The sequence below is a fragment of the Lepidochelys kempii genome, chromosome 1 (assembly GCF_965140285.1).
Source record: "Lepidochelys kempii isolate rLepKem1 chromosome 1, rLepKem1.hap1, whole genome shotgun sequence".
In the NCBI taxonomy this organism is placed as follows: domain Eukaryota; kingdom Metazoa; phylum Chordata; order Testudines; family Cheloniidae; genus Lepidochelys; species Lepidochelys kempii.
In genome coordinates, this window is record NC_136380.1 from 148,908,596 (window position 1) to 148,930,852 (window position 22,257).

Genomic DNA, 22,257 nt, shown 5'->3' on the forward strand with positions numbered 1-22,257 from the left:
AGGCTTTGAGTTGGCACAACAATCCATGCTCACAGATCACAATGTGCTTCACCCCCCTGTGAGGTAAGTACTCTCATCCCTGTTTTATAGGTAAAGAAACTGAGGCATACAGAAATTAAGTGGACAACATGTTCAGTAGTGGATACTAATTTTGGGTGTTCAATTTGAATCACCTTTGACCTGATTTTCAGTGTAGCGGAGCATCCACAGCTCATATTTACTTCAACTGGTGTTGTGGGTGCACAGCACCTCCTGAAGCAGGGGCCTTATTCGTATCAACTTGGGAACCACAAAATTGGGACGTCTAAAATTAGTTGTCAGTCCTGAAACTATTAGGCTAAATTACATGGCTAAATTCACATAACAATTCAGTGATACAGTCAGGAACAGAATCAGGTTTGATGACTTTCTGTCCCAGGCTGAAGGACAATATATCTGCTCTCATGGTCATCACAGGACTGAGAGTTAGGAGACATGGATTCTCAGGTGGAATTTACAGTACTGCAGCCTTGGGCAATTACTAATGAAAAATAGGCTGTGTAGTTTGGTTGACAGATAGATAGATACAACTGCATTATACTGGATAAATAGACGTTTAGGTAGGCTCAATCAGAGATATAGACTGGCTATTTTAAAACATGTAGATGTAGAATTTTGTTCAAAATTATGGTGCCCTAGAGAAATGGTGGATATCATTAGATGTCATTTTTGTTAGTAAAGGAGATCACTATGAGTGAAGATTTCAGACTCCTAGAGAAGTCTGGAGTAGATGAAGGAGTAGATAAGGAAAGACAGAAGCGTACAATGTAGGCAAAATGAGCATGTTCTTTGGAAGACTTAAGTCCACATGAAGATATTCTCTAAGAAATAAGAAAAGCTATTGTTTAACTACACTTTACGATGCTAAAATCTGGTAGATTAACACAGAGCAAGGAAAAGTATTATGGCTCTTGACCATTTATGTTTCAAAATTCTTCTGGAGTTTAGCTGGAGAAATAATTATATATCTATGAAATTAGAAGCCAGACAGTTTATGCTGGTTAAAAGAATAGAAAGAATCTCAACTGCCAGCCAAAACAGTCCTGCCCTGTAAATTTTTCAATAAAAGGGAAAAAAGTGCAGTACCGTGCAGATCATAAAGAATAATGGAGCTAAAATGAAAGAAATAGGTAATGTTCTCTGGAAGCCCTAGACTGCCAAATATAAAGTAATACCAGGATGTATTTTTGATATTTTCATCTACTGATCTATATTTTAGTGTACATAGAAAAAAGTGGCAACTTTCATTTTTTATGGGCTAATAGCTCTTAATAAGGTAAATATTTTGATAGCAGGCTAATTCTGAAAATGCGATTTATGAAACTTAATAAATTTTGAAGGTTTCACAACAGATCATTGTTGTAAAGGTATATATTTGACCTGATAAATTATAGACTGTATTGTAAAAATTCAACTTTATTTGTAGACTATTATTAACCTGACAGATTATAACAGCTCCTTAGGATCTATTTTAGATTATTATACCAATCTGCTAATAGTATATGGGACAATATGCATACTTAGCTGGGTTTTTCCTCTCAAATTACAAGTATGTAAATTTAAGGATTTATTATTTTGGCTATTACTATTTAAATATCAAAATGATCAGATCATTTTAAATGAAGTATTTGACAACATGTACCTTTTCGATCTAAGGTTTTAAAAAAGTACAAAAATCTTAATCATCTAACATGTCTGTTGTTTGGGCTTCATGTCACTTAGAAATGACCAAAATAATATGTTTTGAAACTGTTTAAAATTATTTTTATCTAGTTTCCGTAGTATACTATCTTAAACCTAATACAATTATGACATTCTTAAGAGATGGTACAGATTTAATCTGAAAATATTGACCGGCCCTATAATCACTGGTAGAGATGAATACCAAAACCTTTTGCTACTTCAGGAAGGAAATACAACATAAAAGTATCTGGGGCGAAAACAACCTATGTCAAATAATCACAAGTTGTGAAAAGTTAAATACACAAAAAAGAAACAGGAAAGGACATAGCTGGTTATGTATTTAAATAAATCCTTCTCTTGTTGAATTGTTTAAGAGAAAGATCATACAAAATTTCTCCATTCTATCTATTTTCTTTTTTTCTTTAAATAAGAAAAAACAATTTAACTTGTCTCCTCTGCGATAATCAGGCTTCATTTTTGGAGAATGAAGCAGAGGAATATTTTATCATACAAAGCCATAAATTCAGTTTACAAGAGCTCAAATGAATGGAAGTTTAGCACTTAAAGTTTTGCACAGGCAAGCTGAATCTTTTATATTGAACACTGTTAAATCTGGAAGGCAGGTAATTACTTTCAGGCTATATAATAACAAATTACTTTTATTGCCACAGAGTTGCTGAAGTTTTGCTTTTTTGTCTATGCACATGTATTTCCATATTTTTGTGTGTTTTCAAAGATGACTAATACTTACGCAATTTGCTGACAAAACACTTGCATTAATAAGCTATTATTTTGTATAAAGGGACTGAGGAGCTTTTCATAACAAGATGACAGCAGGATACAAACCTCTCAGAAAGTTCTTACAGAAACACTCAAACATGAAAAAGGTACAGAACAGTTTATTTTTTTCTCTGTTTACATCGTGGATCTTTCTATATATTTCCTTCCTTGTTTTGTGTTCCATATCTGACTCCCTAGCCTGTGACCCATAATGATGGGTGCATTACAAATAAGATAGACAGATCTGATTTCACTGCTATGGCACACACATGTTCATAAAAGGGAACAATCTGATACTCTGTTAAATGCAGTTTTCATTATGAAAAAAACTATTCTGTTCCTTTTTCAGTTACTTTAAAATTCAAATCCTAGAAGTCAATTTAAAACAGATTAACTGTGGAAGTTGTATGCTACTCACCTTAATCTAAATGTTTCCTCTTATGTTCCCTGCTGAAATGATTACCCTTTTAATAGCTGTTACAGGGTTTCAACTGCAAAAATCAATGTCTAAATGTTTCTCATACCTTTTGTTTGATGATCATGTCGTTGATGTCATCAAGATCACCCACTGTCACTATCCGGGATTTTATCACTTGATCCAGTAAAGAAAGCCAGTCAGTGAGTTCTGCCCAGGCCTTATTAAACTCAGCCAGAGCTGGCACCTCCAGAAGCAAGGAAGATGGCATTTCTACTTTGGAGATGGTGGTTTCCTTGGTTACCACGGTTTGTGTAACCACAGTAACAGTTTGACCAGAAGTTTCTGAAAATTAAAAAAAAAAAATGTTGACATTATTGGATAAAGGGACCATGATAAATTGCTCATTTCAGTAACATAGTTCACTCACTGAAAACGTAATTATTTCAATGAATGTATCATTTGTAATATTTTGCCCACTTGAAACGTGAAAATGCAAATAAAACCAATCACATGAATTTATATACAGTATACCAAGCATCTCTTCACATATACCCAGCCTCTCCTCTCAGCCCCCATACCCAATTTACCTGTAACAGCTCACCCCATCCCAGCTGCGACAAAGGCAGTGTCAGGAATACCCCTGTGTAATCACAACCCCCAAACGCATTGTCACTGAAGTACTCTGCTCCCTTGCTCCCTGAAAGCCTGGGCTGCACATCACGCCCTGCTTAGTTTGGATAAAAAACACCTGTTGTTCCAGTAGCGACCAAACCTTTGTGACCTACACCCTACCCCTCAAATCTTGAGTTACCAGTGAAACTGGGGTTGTCTCTCCCTCAATTTATCATCGTGTTGGCTGTTTTTGCTACAACAGTAAGAACAGTCTGTACTCTGTGAAGGTCATGATGGGAGTGACACTTACAGATGTGAGACTCACGGAAAATAGACTACTCAAGATGACCCAAATCAGAGATTGGTTGGTTGAGCCATCTTAGTTTTTTGTGAGGTTAGAGTCTCAGCAAAGACAGGGGGAAGCTGCATTTTAACAACCTTTTTGAATGGGTTGCTCTTATTTCCTGGGCATAATGGTGGGTGGGAGTAGGAATGAATGGGGACTACCCTCCAATATTCCAGGCAAGGATAAGAACGTCATTGGTGGTTACCTCACTGGAAAATTTCTATTGAAACATTATGGGGAGGGGATATATTGTGTGCGCATGTAAAATGGGATTTAAAAAACTTCCTCTCTCACACCCTTTGTCTGATTGTTTAGACTATAAACTTTTCTGGGCACAGACTGTTTCTTAAAGTGTATATGTTCATCACCTAAAACAACTGGACTCTGATCTCACTTGCAGCATTATACATGTTCCCACATTATATTAGCTGTGATTAGCAAAAATGTTTATAGGAGAGGAATCTGCTGGCAAGGGAATTCCACCTATGGGTCTCTCCATTTTAGAATTCTTTCCTTGCTGCTCATCTAAAATTATTTGATTCTGATGACTGAATCTGCATAGTTCATCAATATGTGCAGATTACTGAAGAGATTCAGGGGTTCTCAATAGGGGCGTTTATTTTATTTATTTGGGGCATTAGTGTGTTGCAGGGGCTAGGTTAGTTTTGTTGGTGTGGATGATGTTTTGGGGCACAGAAAGGCCTTTGGTTGCTTGTTTGAACTTGATTGTATTTCTGATCTCTTGTTAGGATGCCTACCTCCTGGAACAGGCATTATTGTTTAGTCCATATAGGGAAATCAAAATATAACTGGTTTCAGAGTAGCAGCCATGTTCGTCTATATCCACAAAAAGAACAGGAGTACTTGTTTGCAGCGTAAGCTCTAATAAATTTGTTAGTCTCTAAGGCGCCACAAGTACTCCTGTTCTTTTTGCAAAATATAACTGACCTTCATATTTGTTTACAAAGAAAATAATAAGTAATTGTATAAGCAAACATCTAGGACTTGCATCCCCACTGCCTGACAACATGCATTCTCATTTACCACTGTGCAAAGTATGTGTAAAATGGTAAAAAATCAGAATGGAAGCATTTTAGACACACATCACACAGGTGAAAATAAATGACAACATAAGGTGCCAGGTACTTATAGTCTTTATTTTGCTGCATGATTTAATAATATAATGTATCTTATCTTCACTGGGTGGGACAACTCACGTGAGTAAATATTTATTTACACAGGGTCAGGTCCTAAACACACAGACTGGTTTAATGGAACTAGCAACAACTGACAAGTGCAGGAATTTCATATATAACTCCTTTAAAAGATGACAACAAAGAAGTACTCAATCTCTGACTTGAGTCACATCCATACTTAGATGGAGGGGATTCTTGGAGCGAAGGAACAGGTTTTAGGGCAGTAGTGTTCATATCAGGAATGGTTCACTGGATTCTCATTGTAAGACAGGTAAACATAAATGGCCCTCAATGGAAAGCTATGAAAGCATAATTACTCATGGTAACTCATGCCTAAGAGTACTGCATTGTTAGTGCACCATTTTAAACACTAAGCATCTGCCCCTTAGTTGTGCTTTTATCATTCAAAAATTAGATCTGCTAACTGGCTGCACAGAGAATTTCTGTGTGTGTGTGCATGCAGTTAATCACAGAAAGGCAATTTATGCTTTAAGTTGCTATTACACGTACAGTTTGGCAAAGCAAAAGACAGCCACAAAACCTATTAGCACGACTGCCGATTTGAAAACTACACTTGCAAAAGTATTTTTAAAGGTGAATACCTCATATTTTTAAAGGTGAATACCTCATATTATTATAATGAGTGTGTTCCCAAAAGGCTCACTCAGATGTATTAAAATACATTTATAGATTACTGTTCTATTGTGTTAAAATGTAACTCCATCATAAGAAGAAAAAGGATAAAATAGTACAGGAGGTTGATGTATTAGGACTTGACATTTTAAAAAACCCAGAAGATCTGAATAACTCCTTTGCAATGTAGCTGCAGAGCCACTACCTGATTCAGTAGCCTAAATGGCACAACGTCAGAGCCATGAGAGCTAGAATTAAGCCTTGGGTGGTGCCACCTGCAGTTTCTTGCATTCCAGATGCAAAATACAGTTATTGGGCACTGGATTTAAGTTTTTAAAAAGGAGAAAGATGAATTTTGTTTTTTGTGGACAGGCTAGTTCTTGCGCAGAGAAAGGCTGTCTGTGATGTATGTTGCCTTCAGAAAGCAAAGAGGCATTATTGCCCCACTTAGGTAAGACCAAGATGTTGCTTTTGTTTGTTTTATTGTAGTTTAAACTTGGTCCATTTGGAAGATGGGCCACTGAGACAGTTTCCACATCTATGTTTATTCCTTCCAGAAGAGCTACAGTCTGGACTAAAAAAATTCAATCGATAGCTTGAAGTTCATGCTTAAATTGCCAGTTAATTCGAGTATAATGATCAGTTATGTAAAAAACACTGTAAAATTTACTTCTTAGGGCTGTTTTGAATAGATTGGCCTACTATGTTTGGAATAGTGAAAACACATTACTCAATATAGTGGCAATTAATGACTCCGAAAGCCTGGACAATTTACAACTATCTATATTGTAAATTACTCTACACTAACTGAAACATTGAAAAGTGTGTTTTGATATAAATATTTTTAAATTAACATTTTATAAGTTCAGGAAAAACGGAATGTTTCATCTGTATGATTAAATAATGTAATATCTACTATCTGAATAGTTAGAAATGTGCTAATATTTCATAATTATTTCCTATTCTAAATAGAGGGAAATGGAGCTGCTGGATGTTGCGCGGGCTGAGGGATGTATTAGCCACCGCTTCCAGCAGCTCCCATTGGCCTGGAGCAGCAAACCGCGGCCACTGGGAGCTGCAATCGGCCGAACCTGTGGATGCGGCAGGTAAACAAACCAGCCCAGCCCGCCAGGGGCTTTCCCTGCACAAGTGGCAGAACAAGTCTGGCAACCACTTCTCTAAAGCATTGTCCAAATCATAAAGAATAGCACTAAAATGATTTGCATAGAAATGGATTTTTTACCTTAAAAAAAATCTACTGAAGCAACAGATGCATAAGTGCACATTATGATGAATGTATTATGAGAATGGAATAATCATTATACTCCTCACAATTGCTATCAATTTCCTTCTGCTCATGCAGCACACACCTGTGGCTTATTGGCAATGCCGTGGGTTGCACTTTTTAAATGTTTACAGTCTATTTAGAGGTCTGTTGTGTTCCTTTTTCTTTTTTATTTGGAAGGGAAGGGGAAAGGGAGAACAAGTTTTCTGTGTACATCTCTTTTAGTCACAGATTTTATCTAATTGCCGGAAAGAGAAAAAAATACATAGGAAATTATACTGTAATGAATCAATACATAAAAGCAACAGATACTTCAGTTTTCTATTTTTTTTTGTATTTATAACACTGTATTTTGTTTTGTATCTGTAACGCTGTCCTTGAGAGACATCTATACATGCTCTGTTTTTCTGCCTTCTTTTTTTTGAGCTGGATATTACATATCTGTCTGTAGCCCGCAGATAACAACATAGTGAAAAAATGACTTCACAAAACTGTGTGTAGTCTCTCTGCTGGACAAGATTTTTTCATTCCACACATCAGTCACAATTTGCTGCAGCAATCCCAACCTATCTTATTTCATCCGACCCTCACTTTAACCACTTAATGCTGGAGGTCACATTGATTTGGACTGGGTCTCATAACAAGGTATTCCACACCGATGCCAAGGAGAGGACAACAGAAAAACAAAGTTTGCTTGGGTGGGGGGAGGGTGGGTTGTATTTATCATCAGGGAAGTTGGGCATGCAAAGTATGTACTGATGTTGGTTTGTAGTCTTCGTGAAAATATGGTCATTATTGGTTTTCAAGGATATCAATCATTATATCTATATAAGCCGTACTTGAATTTGCAGCTTAGAATGTAAAGGTGCCCATTACTAATCCCTCAACCATCAAGTTCCCATTTTTATTTCTTTTCTGTCCCCGCTACACTCTCTCTCTCTTGCTCTATCTCAAGTTTGTCTGCAAGGTAGGGGTTTCTAGCCTCTTTAGGACTCCACTTTTTACCTCACACTGCACTCACTATTAAAGTTTAACATGTTTACTGAACAGATAGCATTGCAGATTTTTTTTAAAAAAATCCATTTTTTAACCTCTTATTCCTCTGATTAAATATGCAAATACTACACTGAGTAAGGTACACCAAATGTAATAGCTTATTCTCAAATAAATAACAAATGTTAGAGTAGCAGCAGCTAATGGGAATTTGCCCTCTGGTCCATTTTGAGAATCTTTAGATCCTGTACATGCAAATGTTTATATACATGTTGTATATAAAATAATTAATTAATAACTAATTAAAATTCATATAACAATTCATTTTTCAATATGTTAATATTTTATATTGTTATATTAATTATCTCTAATAAAATGTATAAACATCTTTATAATGAAAACAACTTAAAAAAAGTTCGGTATTCAGAAATGTAGGCCTTGATCCTGCAAATTGGTCCACACAAGTAGAGGCCCATTGAAGTCAAACTATGTTTCCCAACACCTATTTAGTGATAAGACTACAACTGTATCCTTCTTATGAAAACTTTCAGAGACTCCTTTACTGTCCAACATACACATACATAACACACTATTTGCTCCGGCTACTTAGCGTTGCTTCAGTGCAGTTGAAACTAACCAGATAAACTAGATTTCCAATGGCTTTGTGGAATAGGTCTAAAATCTGTATCAAATACAGAGTTTCAAAAGAACTGTTATGCTCATTTATTTTAACACACACATATATGTATTCTTTACTCTCCGATATTTGAAGACAACTTTTTAGTTAATACCATTAATTGAAATGTAGTCTGTATCATCTGAGTTGGTCAGTTTTCAAAGCAGAATGAATACTACAGTTCTTTCGGTCAATATCCAAATGCATCAACCACATCAGCAAACAGAAAAGCCTGCTCTATGAACCTTTCTAATGGCTAATGGTCCTATGTTAATGGTTGATTCATTCTCTTTATGTTTGCCCATTCAAGTGGGAATTTTTTTAGGTATGAGCTCTAACCATGACAACAGCCATATTGCCCTGGGAATCCAATCTCTGTATATGGCTGAGTCCAATGGAAACTCTCACCACTGTGTAAACAAAAGTTCCCTCATCCTCCCAGCTCGAACTGGCTCAGCTCCTGGTTCAGGATGTGAAACTGATGCTGGATTGCCTGCCCTTAATGCTGGCTTTAATAACAACATTGCCCCCTCTTATGGATACTCTGGGCACTGGTAACAGTGCTCCTGCACATATATAGAAACAGATGATTACAATTCCATTATTTCTCTTCATTCCCTTTCTCTAGGCTTAAAACACATATAAACAGTCAGCTTACACATGCTTTTGCCTACCAGAGGGGGATGTGATGAGTTCCCCCTGTGGTGCCACCTGGAACTGGGGTACCACTTAGCCCCCCCACCGACCAACCTGGACTCCCTTTACGCTGTACCACTGTGAACAGCCTACCAAGCCCTCCCCCAGGATTCAGCACACATACAGGTAGGCGAACACCCAGCTGCACAACATACAGATGGCTGTGATCAGCTCTGCATGGGCAGGCTACAGCTAAGGAACTGCCCAAGCTGCTCAAGTGCACACACCGCCATCTGGAGCGTAACCCCATGATTATACCATCTTGTGCTGCACAGAGAACTGTACAGCGTAAGCTCATGAAATTTGCCCCTTCCCTCAATGTGGAGAAGGATATGCAACAGCTTTCTGCCCCAAGTTATGACTCTCACACTCCCTGGTTTTAGACAAAGCAAAAGATAGATTTTAAGTGATTATAAGGGATAGCAAACAGATCAAAGCAGATTACCTGGCAAACAAACAAAACACACATATTAAGCTTAATATACTAAAGAGAATGGATATGAGTAGCAAATTCTCACCCTAAATGATGATTCAAGCAGGCTGCAAAAATTCTTAAGGGGACAGTTGCACTTGCTTACAGCTTAAAAGCCCCAGGTATTCTTTTCACAGGCTAAAAATCCCCTTTAGCCTGGGTCTAACACTTCCCCCCAGTTCAGTTCTTGTTCCTCAGGTGTTTCCAAGAGCCTCTTTGGGGCGAGGAGACAGTAAAGAACCATGATGATGTCACTCCCCTGCCTTAAATAGCTTTTGCATATGGCAGGAACTCTTTGTCTCAAAGCTTAGTTCCCATGCCAGTCAGAGGAAAAACACCAGTATTCTAAGATGGAGTCCAGTACCAGGTGACCTGGTTACATGTCCCTGTAATGCCACAGCAGCCATGAGTCAGAGGTTTTTGTAGTGTCCCCAGGAAGGCCCCCTGGTGAGAGAGAAAGTTTTTCTATTGTTTTCTCTAATGGTCCTTTCTAGCCAGCCATCTAGACTGAGTGCATTCTGCCTAGTGGGTGTTCCCCAGCTGTAAACATATTTGCAATGCAGAAATATAGCCACTATTCCTAACTTCAGATACAAAAATAATACCTGCATACAAACAGGATAATCATAGTCAGTAAACCATAAGCTTTTCAATGATATCTTACATGACTTATCTTACATATAATACATCATAGTTAAGCTGCCTGTTTATATGTGATTTAAGCCCAGAGAAAGGGAATGAAAAGAAATAATGGAATTGTAATAATCTGTTTCTATACATGTGCAGGAGCACTGTTATCAGTGCCCAGAATATCCATAAGAGGGGGCAATAGTTGTTATTAAAGCCAGCATTAAGGGCAGGCAATCATATCACAATAACATCTCTATGAAGACTATGGGCAGTGTCACAGGGTATTTAACTGCCGTGCAGATAGACTGCAAAAGCCATTCAGAACTTCAGTTGGCTGGCTATGCCTATGTTTGAGAAGCACAATGAGGCTGACTAGAGTTTTCTAGAGTGCTACATCACCAATCTCAGTATTGCCACAGTGCTGCTGTGATTTACTGCATTCAAATTAGTGTTGAAAAGGGACTTTTAGGCTGCTACCTCTGTTGACTCAAGCAGTTAGCCGATATTCAGGGTCTTGTGGGTTATTTCTGGAGGAGAAAGAGGAGAATCTGATGATAGACTCAAGTATTTCTTAAATGTAATTCTATTATTTACAAAGAAAGTACACAAAGCCCTGTTTCCCTGAACACATTAGGAATCAAATAGCAGGAGACACAGTTTCTTTGCTCACTGTTTCAAGCCTCTTTTTCAGGGAGCACTGTGTCCAATAAGCTCTCCCAATTGGCTTTATCTCAGGGCCATATTACTTGTGCTTCTCTTGCAGTCTGCTTCTGGCTGCTACTGCCCTCAGACACACAGACCTCTACCAAATAAATCCCAGCCCCCTGCATTTGCAATCAGCCCCCAGCAGAACCCCCCTGACCTACACAGCTCAGCTTCTCTCCAGTCTTGCTTGGTCTTTGTTTGGATGGAGGTTCCTATTGATTCAGCTATCTCATGCCGAAAGCTCTCTTAACTGATTCTTACATTTCTACTGAATGATGGGCATCAACTATGTCCTCCAACTTCAGTGAGGTTTCACTCAGCTTCTATCACTACGTATACTAAAACCGAGTTGCACAGACTTCACATGTCACTTGATAGTACATTGGGATGGTCTTTCTGTGTAGATTCCAGAGGCCTGGAATAAGAATATAAGCACTAGTATTTGTCTCAATTACTGGTGAGATGCCTGACCTGGAGTAATAGAGCCATTTCTTTTGGATCCAAGAGTCCGAAAATCCAAATGAATTGTAAAGGGTGGATTTCTCATAGATGAAAAGGCAAGTACTGGATTAAAGGGATTGATTTACTAGCGCTAAGACTATGATTTTGTCATGGAAGTCGCAGAAGTTACGGAATTTGTGACTTCCAGAGACCTCCATGACTTCAGCCTCCAGCAGCTGGAAGCTGCAAGGTCCACCTGCCCTGCCCCGCGGTGGCTAGGAAATGGAGGGTACCCCCAACGCTCCCCAAGCCACTGCAGGTGCTGGGGTTACCCTGAAGCGCTGGGCCACTGGGGGCGGGGGGGTGGGAGGGGGGCGGCTGCAGCTCCCAGCTCCAGCCACAAGCAGTGCGGGACCTCAGAACTCCGAGCCCCCGTGAGCAGTAGGGGCCCCCAGAGCTCTGAGCCAGGCTCCCTGAGGGTGGTGAGGGGACATGGCCACTCCCCATATTGTCATGGATGTTTTTAATAAAAGTCACGGACAAGTCATGGGCTTCTGTGAATTTTTCTTTATTGCCCAGGACCTGTCCGTGACTTTTACTAAAAATATCTGTAACAAAATCTTAGCCTTAATTATAGCTATGGAGACCAGTGACCTATTCTTCTATCACAGTATAAGCCGAGATTTACTGGTTACTTCTGAGATATTTCTGAGTTACTTCTGAGATACTGCATGTCAGCACCAAACTTTTTTGAACTCCTAGATTAACAACTTCATTCCAGTTTTATTTCCAAAATTACAACCTGGGGTAATTTAGTGATATCCAAATTGTTTAAATTTCTTCAGGTGTTGTCATGTAAACCAGGTATAATTCCAGTCCTAATGATCTACAGAAGATATCTAATATGTCCCTACTGAAATGTTAATGTCCCATTAAAAGTTAATCTTTTATGGTATAAGAGATTCCTGCAAACAGAAGATTGTATAGTATTTGTCTTTTGAAATTATTTATTACATGCAAAAATAAGAAAGTGAATATCAAATATCTATTGTTTTATATGAAATGTAATTACATTAATCTTTTCATGTTGTAAAGAAAATTGTCAAAAAAATTGTAAAAAAAAACCCCAAACAAACAAAGAAAAAAAAACCCAACCATACTATGAAAACTACAAGGGAGTACAGCAGCAAATGGGGCTAACAGGGTCTTATTATGAGTTGTTCTGGTTGGTGAAATGCCTGTTAGAGAGTTTCTTGGGGTTACTTAAATATCTGTAGTGCTTAGGAGACTCCTCTGAGTGATGGCATAACACCACTTGTCTGTGCTAGCTGATTTTAAAATAAAATCTAAAAATATCTTGTAAACTACCAGGAAAAAAAAGTACAAGTGGTTTGACTAAGATATAAAAATGAACTTGACACGTTTACCTAATGTACTGTGCTAGCAAGAGGAGGATCTGTTTTGAACTCAGCTGTCTGGGTTCTGGGCCAACAAACATGGAAGTAACTGCAGAAATGACATGCTCGGCTTTGTAAAAAAGGTGGTGCTGAATGCAGAAGACATGCAATAGTTTCTGACTTCTGTTTCAGGAAACAACACTACTATTAGCTCCTGAGGGAGTACTTTCTAGACAGAGATACAATTGGATCCTCTGAGACTGACCAATTGCAACATGGATCAGAGATCGGGGAGGAAAATGAGTCATTCATAACTCTGACTAACTCTAAACAACAGGGCTTTTAAATGTTATTTATTTATTTATTTTTATGATAACAGTGCTAAACTTGACTTTTATGTTGTGCCAGCTGTTAAAAGTGATTTTCTTAAATGACAACTGATCCTTGTAGAATTGGCTAAGCTCTCTTCTAATGCACATGCTTCTGTTGCTCTGGACTCTGGCTTAGTTTCTCAGCGTTTTGCATCAAGAAGCTGAAATGCTCCAGATGATGAAACGTTGTCCAGTGTGACATCCTTATTAAAAAGCTTCAAGGTAGGTTATGACAAAGTTCTTGCTGTTCACAAAGATATAATTTCTTTTATTTTGACTGAAGTGTTAAACCTTTGAGATTACCAGTTTAGAATGATGTCTTTTAGAAACCAATCACACGGTGTTTTCCACATGGCATTTATGTCCCACAAGTACTGAAACAACATTAGAACAACACAGCACCTTCCTTGTATTTTTCTCTCTCAATACACATACTTGCACAAACACATTCACTACCGAAGTATAGATAAGTGATTAAAATTAATAAGGAAAAATTACATTAAGTGTTTGATAGTATGTAACAACAGATCTGGTTATTTTATCTAGAGTGAGAGTGAAAGATTATATGGCTCAAAGGAGATTTTTCCCCCAAGACAATTAGTTTTTTAGGAGCCAAATTAACTTATACAAATACAAAAGCAATCAAGTCAATGAGACTCATAGCTCTAGAGCAGCAAATCCTGATGAAGAGAAAATAAAACACATTATTTTAACATTATTTGAAGACTACAACAACAGCTCATTCCTGTTACATGCTCAAACCAAAAACTAGAAAGACCATTAAAGCTTCCAGCATGAGAAACACACAATAGAAAACTTATTTGTATCAATGTGAGTCCTCCTCATTGCTATTCCACTACATCATAGAGAAAGGAAAGACTTAAAGTACACAGTTAAGAAAAATAAAACACAGAAATAATATATCACTTTGCTTAGGTTAAAAAAGAACGAGAATATGAAAGAAAGAGAGAGAATAAATATCTTTTCTAAGAGAACTCTAAACCATTAGAGTAGTTATAAAGGCTCCAATTCTCACCTTATACCAGGGATTTGAAATACAGCGAAAGCATGCCAAGAAAATACATGTGTATTTTGTGCTTCTTGAAAGATTGAATCTCAGGAGTCAAATTACTGTGGAAGTTCCATAATCTGGAATTCAAGGCCAGATTCTATGTGTATATCACACAGAAATAGGACAGAACAGAAATAGGAATGGTGGCATGGAGGTCTTTTGCAGGGGTGTACTAGCTTTCTTTTAAATTCTCTTCTATATCAATTTAATGCTTCTGAAAAGTGCCAGATTGAGAGCTCTGTTAAGTGAATGCATTTATTTATCCCCTGAATAGGTGTATCACAGACACGAAGAGTAGTAGTATCCCCAACCCATATCATCCTACAAGCCTCAAACTTTTTTCTGAAAAGACCTCTTCAAGGGCTGAGAGGTTAATTCAATATCAGTGTCCAACAAGATTGCCAATTAGCACCAAATGTTGTCTTTTTAAATCCTAAACCCATTCCATGAATGAGACTGCAATCAAGGGGGTGTTCTTAATGTTCACATACGAAATGGGTTAATGATCTAAAGGCTTTAAATACCTAGGAAAGCTGGAATATCAGTCCAAAATCCTTTAGAATTCCAAAGAATCAAAGAAGGAGAATCATGTCAGGGAGTCAGCCAGAGGGAAGCAATGGCATAGAGCCAGCAAGAGGAGAGAGCAGAGAGACTGCAAAGCTCTCAGGGAGGGAGGGAGACTCAGCCCCCACTGACAGAACAGAGATGGGACAGGGCCTCCATCTTCACTGAGGGAGGAGGAAAGGACTGGATAGCAGAGTTTACAATGGAGGGAAGTGAGAAAAGAGAGAGACATCTTCAGTTATTGACTCATGTGACACTTAAGCAGGGCTTTACATTTTCAAACTGTTCAGTGTTTTCAGGGGGTTAAAGTAATCTCTTTGTCTGGTGACATTTTAAGATTTAGGCCCATTCGCTATTTTAAAATAAACAAGAAAAACATTTAAAATGTTTAAGCATTCATTTAATACTTTTTCTCAAGATTAAACAATTGCATGATTATAAATGTCTAATGAGCTTTTATTGCTCTGAACTATATTTTAGTGTAATGAGCCATTTGATATTTGAACAAAATGCCAAATGTCTGATGGTTCTTTACAATGAAATATTCAGTAAAATGACAGTTGCTAGAATGAATATAGGACTATGAAATGAATATTCCATGAAAGACAATTGTTTGGGGCCTGAGTGGGCAATCCTTACCATGTTGGTGAGCACTTAGTCACACAGGTTGTCCCACTGACTTCAGCAGGACAATCTGTAGGATGAAGGGATCTTACTGTGTGGCTGCACAGTTGAGTCCATAATATAGAACTTACATGTGGAACTTTTTTTATTGTTTACTAATTTTCGAGAATTCATGGGGGTGGCCTGGAAGCTTTGGATTCTTTGGTCGGTCTGTACTATTTTTTGTTTGTTTGTTTTTTAGTTAGAAATATGGGCAGAGACTGAGAATTGAGGGGAACAGTGGAGATGCTGGGCGAAATGAGATTTAGATCTAAACTGCAATGTGCAGTAGGCTGGAGAGCAGGATCAAAAGTACAGATGCAAATGCGAAACTACCATATACCAGAACCAGAAACTACCATATACCAGAACATATACAGAGGTTTAAAAGGAAGTACTGTAGGAAAAGTAGGAAGTTTAGGAGAAGATGATTACAAAGAAAACAAGCTAGATTACTAGTTGCTGTGGGGTGGGATGGGGGGAAACAATACTAAAAGCTAAGTATCCAATATGATGTTGTTATTATTGGTCAGTATGAAGGTCACCATAACTTTAGACTGCTACTGTGAATTTCAAAGTGCCAGCTAGCTTTCCCAGGCACAGCTGGCTTTTTCAGAGGGTAGAACAGGAGGAAATTTCTACTTTGCCTGTTCTTGCTGCCCCTGGCTTTTCAAATGCAGCAGCACCACTGAACTGTTTATTGGACACACATTTCCCAACATAAAAAAAAACATCATGGTCACAAACTTAATCAGAGAGCTGTTAAGACAGTTCTTTCTCTCAATATAAATAAATGCCCTGGTTGCCCCTCCTCCCAACCCCGACAATGGCTTTCAATGAGGGGGGGGGGCAGGGGGAGAACATAGCTCCTTGAAAGAACATGATTCAAGAATTATTCTATCCAATCCTTAGAATCACTTCAGTGAAGTAAATTATGTAAATATCACATTTCTGAAAAGCAGTCTACATAGTTTTATGCCCATGATAGCTAAAGCATCCCTAAGGTGAAAGTAACAAACTGCTAAGTACAGCAAGGATCATTAAAATATATGTATCAGCGAATGCTGAGCCACTGGTCTTGACAGTAGCCTCTGCCAATTTTCTTGCTCAGGCCTGGGACACCCACAGTGGGTAAATGGAGTATAATACCCTATTTGATAAGAATAAATGCAGTAGAGAAGGGACTCCTAAAGCAAGTTTCTGAGTATACAAGTTGAGTCAGAACTTTAAAGCCATAATCTGGGTTTCAATCACTCAAGATCAGTATGACTCAAAAGGAGATAAACGAGCTTAATTATGTGAAATGTACTTGTGCTAAAAAGGAACTGAGGAAATCTTTTAAAGACAATACGGGGAAATAATCCAGGAATAGGCACTGCAGAAGTTCAATTGCCTGCTCTATATGTGTTGGCCAAGATCATTAAATCTGAACCCAGCTAGACCATGCCTACAATATGGACAGGTGGCAAAGAAATTGATTGAAGAGTATATTATATATCTGCAATCTGGGGTATCATTAATAAAGCTCACTCAGCTTGGACAACTTATCGTTCCATTCAAAACCTTGCTGAAAGATAAACTACTTGCAAGTTCAGTCTCCTAGTAGTAATATACTGTTACTGTTACTTTCCTCAGGCCACGTTCAAGATGATTGATGGGCCCACTAAAAATTGAAAAGTGAACGTGGCTAGGGAATGGCTTGTTGCAGTTCAATGTAAGAATTAACTAGACAATTATGCTAATAAGTAAAAGAATCTTTTGAATGGTTTGGACACTTTCTAAATTCTACTGCTCTGCATCATTGATTAAATTATCACCAACAATCTTTAATTGACCCCACTACATATTTTTAAGAGGTGGATGAAGAGATGTGAAATTCAGTATCACCTGATGATTTTTGAAAATTAAAAATACAAGATGTTGAGATAATAATAGAAGACAATGCTTACTGAAATATCCACAATTGAAAAAGTGCAATAACAGAGATGATTTGTATTAGCAAAATCTTAAAAGCCTTCCTTTGCTATTCATATCCATTCTTGTTTATACAAGCCATACAGATCAAATATGATACTTTGTATCAGGTATGCTTTATTCATTGGCTCGTAAAGATTGTCAATGATAAGTAATTACACAGCTACATCTATTTTTTCTACTCCTATAAACGCAATTATTTTTAGAAAATGCTAGTGCTATTAACATAAAAATAGGTTAAAATGTTGCCACACTGGTGTACTGTAAATACATTTATAGTGGCAATAATGAAAAAAACAGAATTGCTGTGGGGGAATTGTTTTTGTGAACAATGTTTTGTTTTTAAAGCATGACGCGCAGCTCCAGGAAATTTACAACTGAAGGAAACAATTCCTGTCTGGCTCGCCATTTGCCCTAGAGGCTCTATCATCATCATGAGTCTGCATGTGCTTATGATTTGGAGTATAAATAGTGAGGGGGGAGAGAGCAGAAAACTGTGCCAGCAGGAAATTCAAACAGCCCAGAGTGAAACAAACAAACAAAAAAGTTAATGGTCACCAATCTGATCGGCTATTGCTCTGAATGTGATTTGGGTTTTCTTTTGGTTCGTTTAGTTTTAGTTTTAGGATTTCCCTCTGGCTGGTTTCTTTCATTGTATGAGACTACACTGGAGTGCATGAGAGAGGTCACATAAGAGGAGGAATACAAACAAATAATGTGTACAAAAATGAGACATAAAATCATAACATAATCTGATTGTTATATATTTGTATCAACTGAAGCATTGTGCTATTCATACATGACATTTTGAGGGCTTACTTATTTGGAAATTTTGGACATATATTTTTTATAAAGCATTTTAACTCCCAACTAACTATCTGGATATTACTTGTTTGTGGTCTACGTGCTTGGTGTCAATATTATGAGCCAAGAATTTCTTGATAAAGAAGGTAGCTATGTTTCTGACAAGAAACACAGTTCATCATCAGTTTGCATGTATCAACAGTCCTATTTCATTTTTATTTTTAGTGGCCTGTCCACTGTTTGGCAGGGGCTCTGCCCCCACCCCCCACTTTCCCTGAGCGCCCCCCCCGCCTTTTCCAGGCCGGCAGCTGGGGCCTGGCTGGGGAGCCCAGGCAGTTGTGTGGCGCCGCACCATGGGCTCTCCACCTGATTGGGGGGAGGGTCAAGAGCAGCTCCTGGCCTACATCCCCACACCACGGACCCCTGCCCAGGGTAAAAGCCGTGTGGGGAGACATGCTGAGGACCCTCCACCTGCTCGGGGCGGGGCACAGGCCGGGAGCTGCTCTTGACCCCCTCACCCTGGGCAGGTGGAGGGTCCGCAGCTCCCAGACCGTTCCAGCTTCTGGCTCGGCTGGGGTAGAGCCAAGGGCAGAAGAGAAGGGACAGGAATGGGGGGCCCTCACCCTTAGACCCCCCCCCTTTTGGGTAGGCTCTGCCACCCTTGCTTCTGGTGATGAATTACCTGGTCTGTCTGCAGCGCATGAGGTTAATTTTTAATTGAGGATAATATTTTAATTCTTTTGGACAGGAGATGTTAGCTACTCCCATCCTCTGAGGGGTTTGCTGAACCATCATAAGAGGTCACTTATAGTAAAGCTGAGGACCTGCTAGAGGTAACCTGAAGAATACTAGTTCTAGAAATAGATTACTGACAAATATTACTTATTCTGTTGTAGCCTTGTGACCCTAACAACATCCTCGTGCAAGAAGGCTAGAGGCTCACTGGTACCTGATAATGAGTTTCAGCGAGGCAGACCAGTTCAGCATACCTCAACTCACTGTCATAACCCGTCTGTAAAAAGATATCAATAGAAATTTAACACCATACTGATCATTAGTATTACTGTGTACATAAGTGGACAAATTCAAAATTACAAACCTATTAGAAATTATGGGCTCAAGTTACCCCAACCTAGACAAAATAAATGTGGTTCTGCCACCTTGAAGGTATTTCAAAGGTAAATTAAGAGAAAATGGGAATGCTATTTACATGGATGGTAAACAAGACCATCAAGCCAACAAAAGGAGGAGATAACCACTCAGCATCACAGCAGTGGGAGGAGATTGCAGGAAACAAATCAATTTTTATTTTAACAAACACCAGCAGGGAAAGAAACCAGCATGAAACTTTCTTCACTAGGAGATTTCATGTCACCTTCCTTACAGCTTGAATGAACATTACTTTGGGGGTGTAATCATCAGAAGAATCTATTTCAAAGGTTGACCGGACTATAAAAGAGAGATGCAAAGAATCCCAAGGAGTCTTTCACCTAAGACGACAAAGGAACTGGCACTTTGGACTTTGTGGGAGATCCTAACCAGAGGGGTGGTCAGCCATCTTGCTGGAAGTTAGGTAAGGAAACTATCTTGAACAAAGACTATAGATTGTTTTGTTAAATCTCTAGAAAGCATTTTACACTTTTATTTGCTTGTAATCATTTATAACCCTATCCTTTATACTCACTGAAAATCCTATCTCATTTTTAATCAAACCAACTGCATGCTGTATTGGATTTAAAGTGACTATTAACACCAGTTAATGTGGCAAGCAGGTGGGTATTGTATCTTTACAGGAAAAAAATGAACCTTAATATCTCTCTGAATGATCCAGGAGAAGGCTGGACATTGCAGAACACATGGTGTTGGGAAAATTCAGGATTGGAGGGTGTTGGGGTCATCTTGACAGGTGTAACCAGAGCTGGTGTATATCAGCATGTGACTGGGGTGTAACAAGTAACTGCTGCTGGAATCAGTGTTGCTGAGTCAGAGCTGCTTAACACACAGACATTCAGTGTATGGAGGGAGGGATAGCTCAGTGGTTTGAGCATTGGCCTGTTAAACCCAGGCTTGTGAGTTCAATTCTTGAGGGGGCCATTTAGAGATCTGGGGCAAAAAAAATTGGGGATTGGTCCTGCTTTGCGCAGGGGGTTGGACTAGATGATCTCCTGAGGTCCCTTCCAACCCTGATATTTTATGATTCTATGCTGACTGGATCATCCAGAGAAGGGAACTACAGCAGCACAGTATTTTAAGGCACTCTGGGTTACAGGGTAAGTGATGACACATCCTCTCACTGATCTGAACTACACCCTAGAACATGACAAGACTAAAAGATAACTTAAGTGGGGCTATGAAAGTTTCTTTTTTCTAGTGCGTGCGTTTGTATGTGCATGCAAGTGTGTGTGTGTGTGTGTGAGAGAGAGAGAGAAAGAGGCTTTTAGATAACCATTTCTTGATTCTTCAATTAGGCATTCCATTGTCTCTCAAACCTCTGAAGTATTTGTTGGTGAGAGTCTGAGAAATGTGAGAGTTTTAAGCGTCAAACTATTTTCTGCAGGAATTTTTGTGCATGTCAATTTTTTTTATAAGTGCATAAGTATTAAAAAGTTTTTCATGTAAGCAATTGCTGTAGAGTAATGTTATAATGAATGGAAGTAAGTTGTCCATGTGGTTGTGAATGGGGAGCAGAAGTGTTCCATCAGAGAATGGCTGTATTAACATATCAGGCCCCTATGGGTTAGTTGCAGTAACATCTTTCATAGATGATGCCAGACCTCTTTGTCAATAGAAGTCAAAAAATTCAACATCCCAGTATGTTGCTTTCAAATGGATGTCAATCTGCATGGCAATAATTTCCATTTCTAATGCACCACTGTCCAAATATAACTGTTCATTCCTTTTGGCTGTCAGTTCACTGATGTTATCCGTCATGATAGGGGACAATAAAAGAAACATTGCCAATGGCTTCAATTTCTCAAAGATCTGCAAACTTTCTGGCAAATTCATAATGTAGATTTTTTTTTTAAATCATCCACACACGCGCATAAAACTCTTTATAGTCTTCATCATGTCCAAGTGTACTCTCATCAAACATCTCCACAAATGTTTCCATGAACAGGAAGTGCTGTAATGCTGTCTTTTCTATTAGAGCTACCAACAAACTCAATTTCTCTTTGAATTCATTGCACCCGGGTGTATAATAACCTCTCTTTTCCCCTGCAGCTGTTGAGTGAGTTCACTGAGCTTTTTAGTAAGGTTAGTCACAGGAATAATCTAATGCACCTTTTCAGTAAGCTCATATTTATTTTTTTGATCCCAATAATATTTGGATCATGTTGAAGACTGAAAAACCTTTGGAAATCTCAACAGATCTTTTTGATATACTCAAAAGCCCAGTAGGATTGTTGGATGTTGCATAAAAAAGTCATCTGCAGAGGTTTGATCAAAGCAGCTTTGAAATAAACAGTGTTGAAGGCGTCAGGGTTCAATTAAGTTAACAGCATTTACTACTACTCCCGTAACAGGTGTCAAGTCCATTACTTTTCATTGTAGAAATAATTAATGAAAAATGTTGAGGTAATTAAGAAAAGGTTGAAGGTTCTGCTGTTCCATAAGCCAGTTTCAGCAACATTGCTTTCTTGCTGACAATGTGTTTCTTTGACTGACTGTAAATATCTTCCCCTCTTGCTTTCTTCATCAGTGACAATGTTATCAAAATATTTTTCTTCATGACACTTTTGCCAACCATTCATTTTCACATACTCTTCAAAAAATGATACATAACATGTTCTGTTTTCAAAAGTCTAG

General features: G+C 38.4%; 1 protein-coding gene across 11 annotated transcripts in view; it reads right to left on the reverse strand.

Annotated features, from left to right (window-relative positions):
- The window catches only part of DMD (dystrophin), a 1,937,833-nt gene that overhangs the window by 558,895 nt on the left and 1,356,681 nt on the right, over positions 1-22,257 (reverse strand). For all 11 annotated transcript variants that reach the window (XM_073357918.2, XM_073357898.2, XM_073357881.2 and 8 more), the window contains one exon: positions 3,027-3,262. In XM_073357918.2, the coding sequence (XP_073214019.2) occupies positions 3,027-3,262 (236 nt within the window). The remainder of the gene's footprint in view (positions 1-3,026; positions 3,263-22,257) is intronic.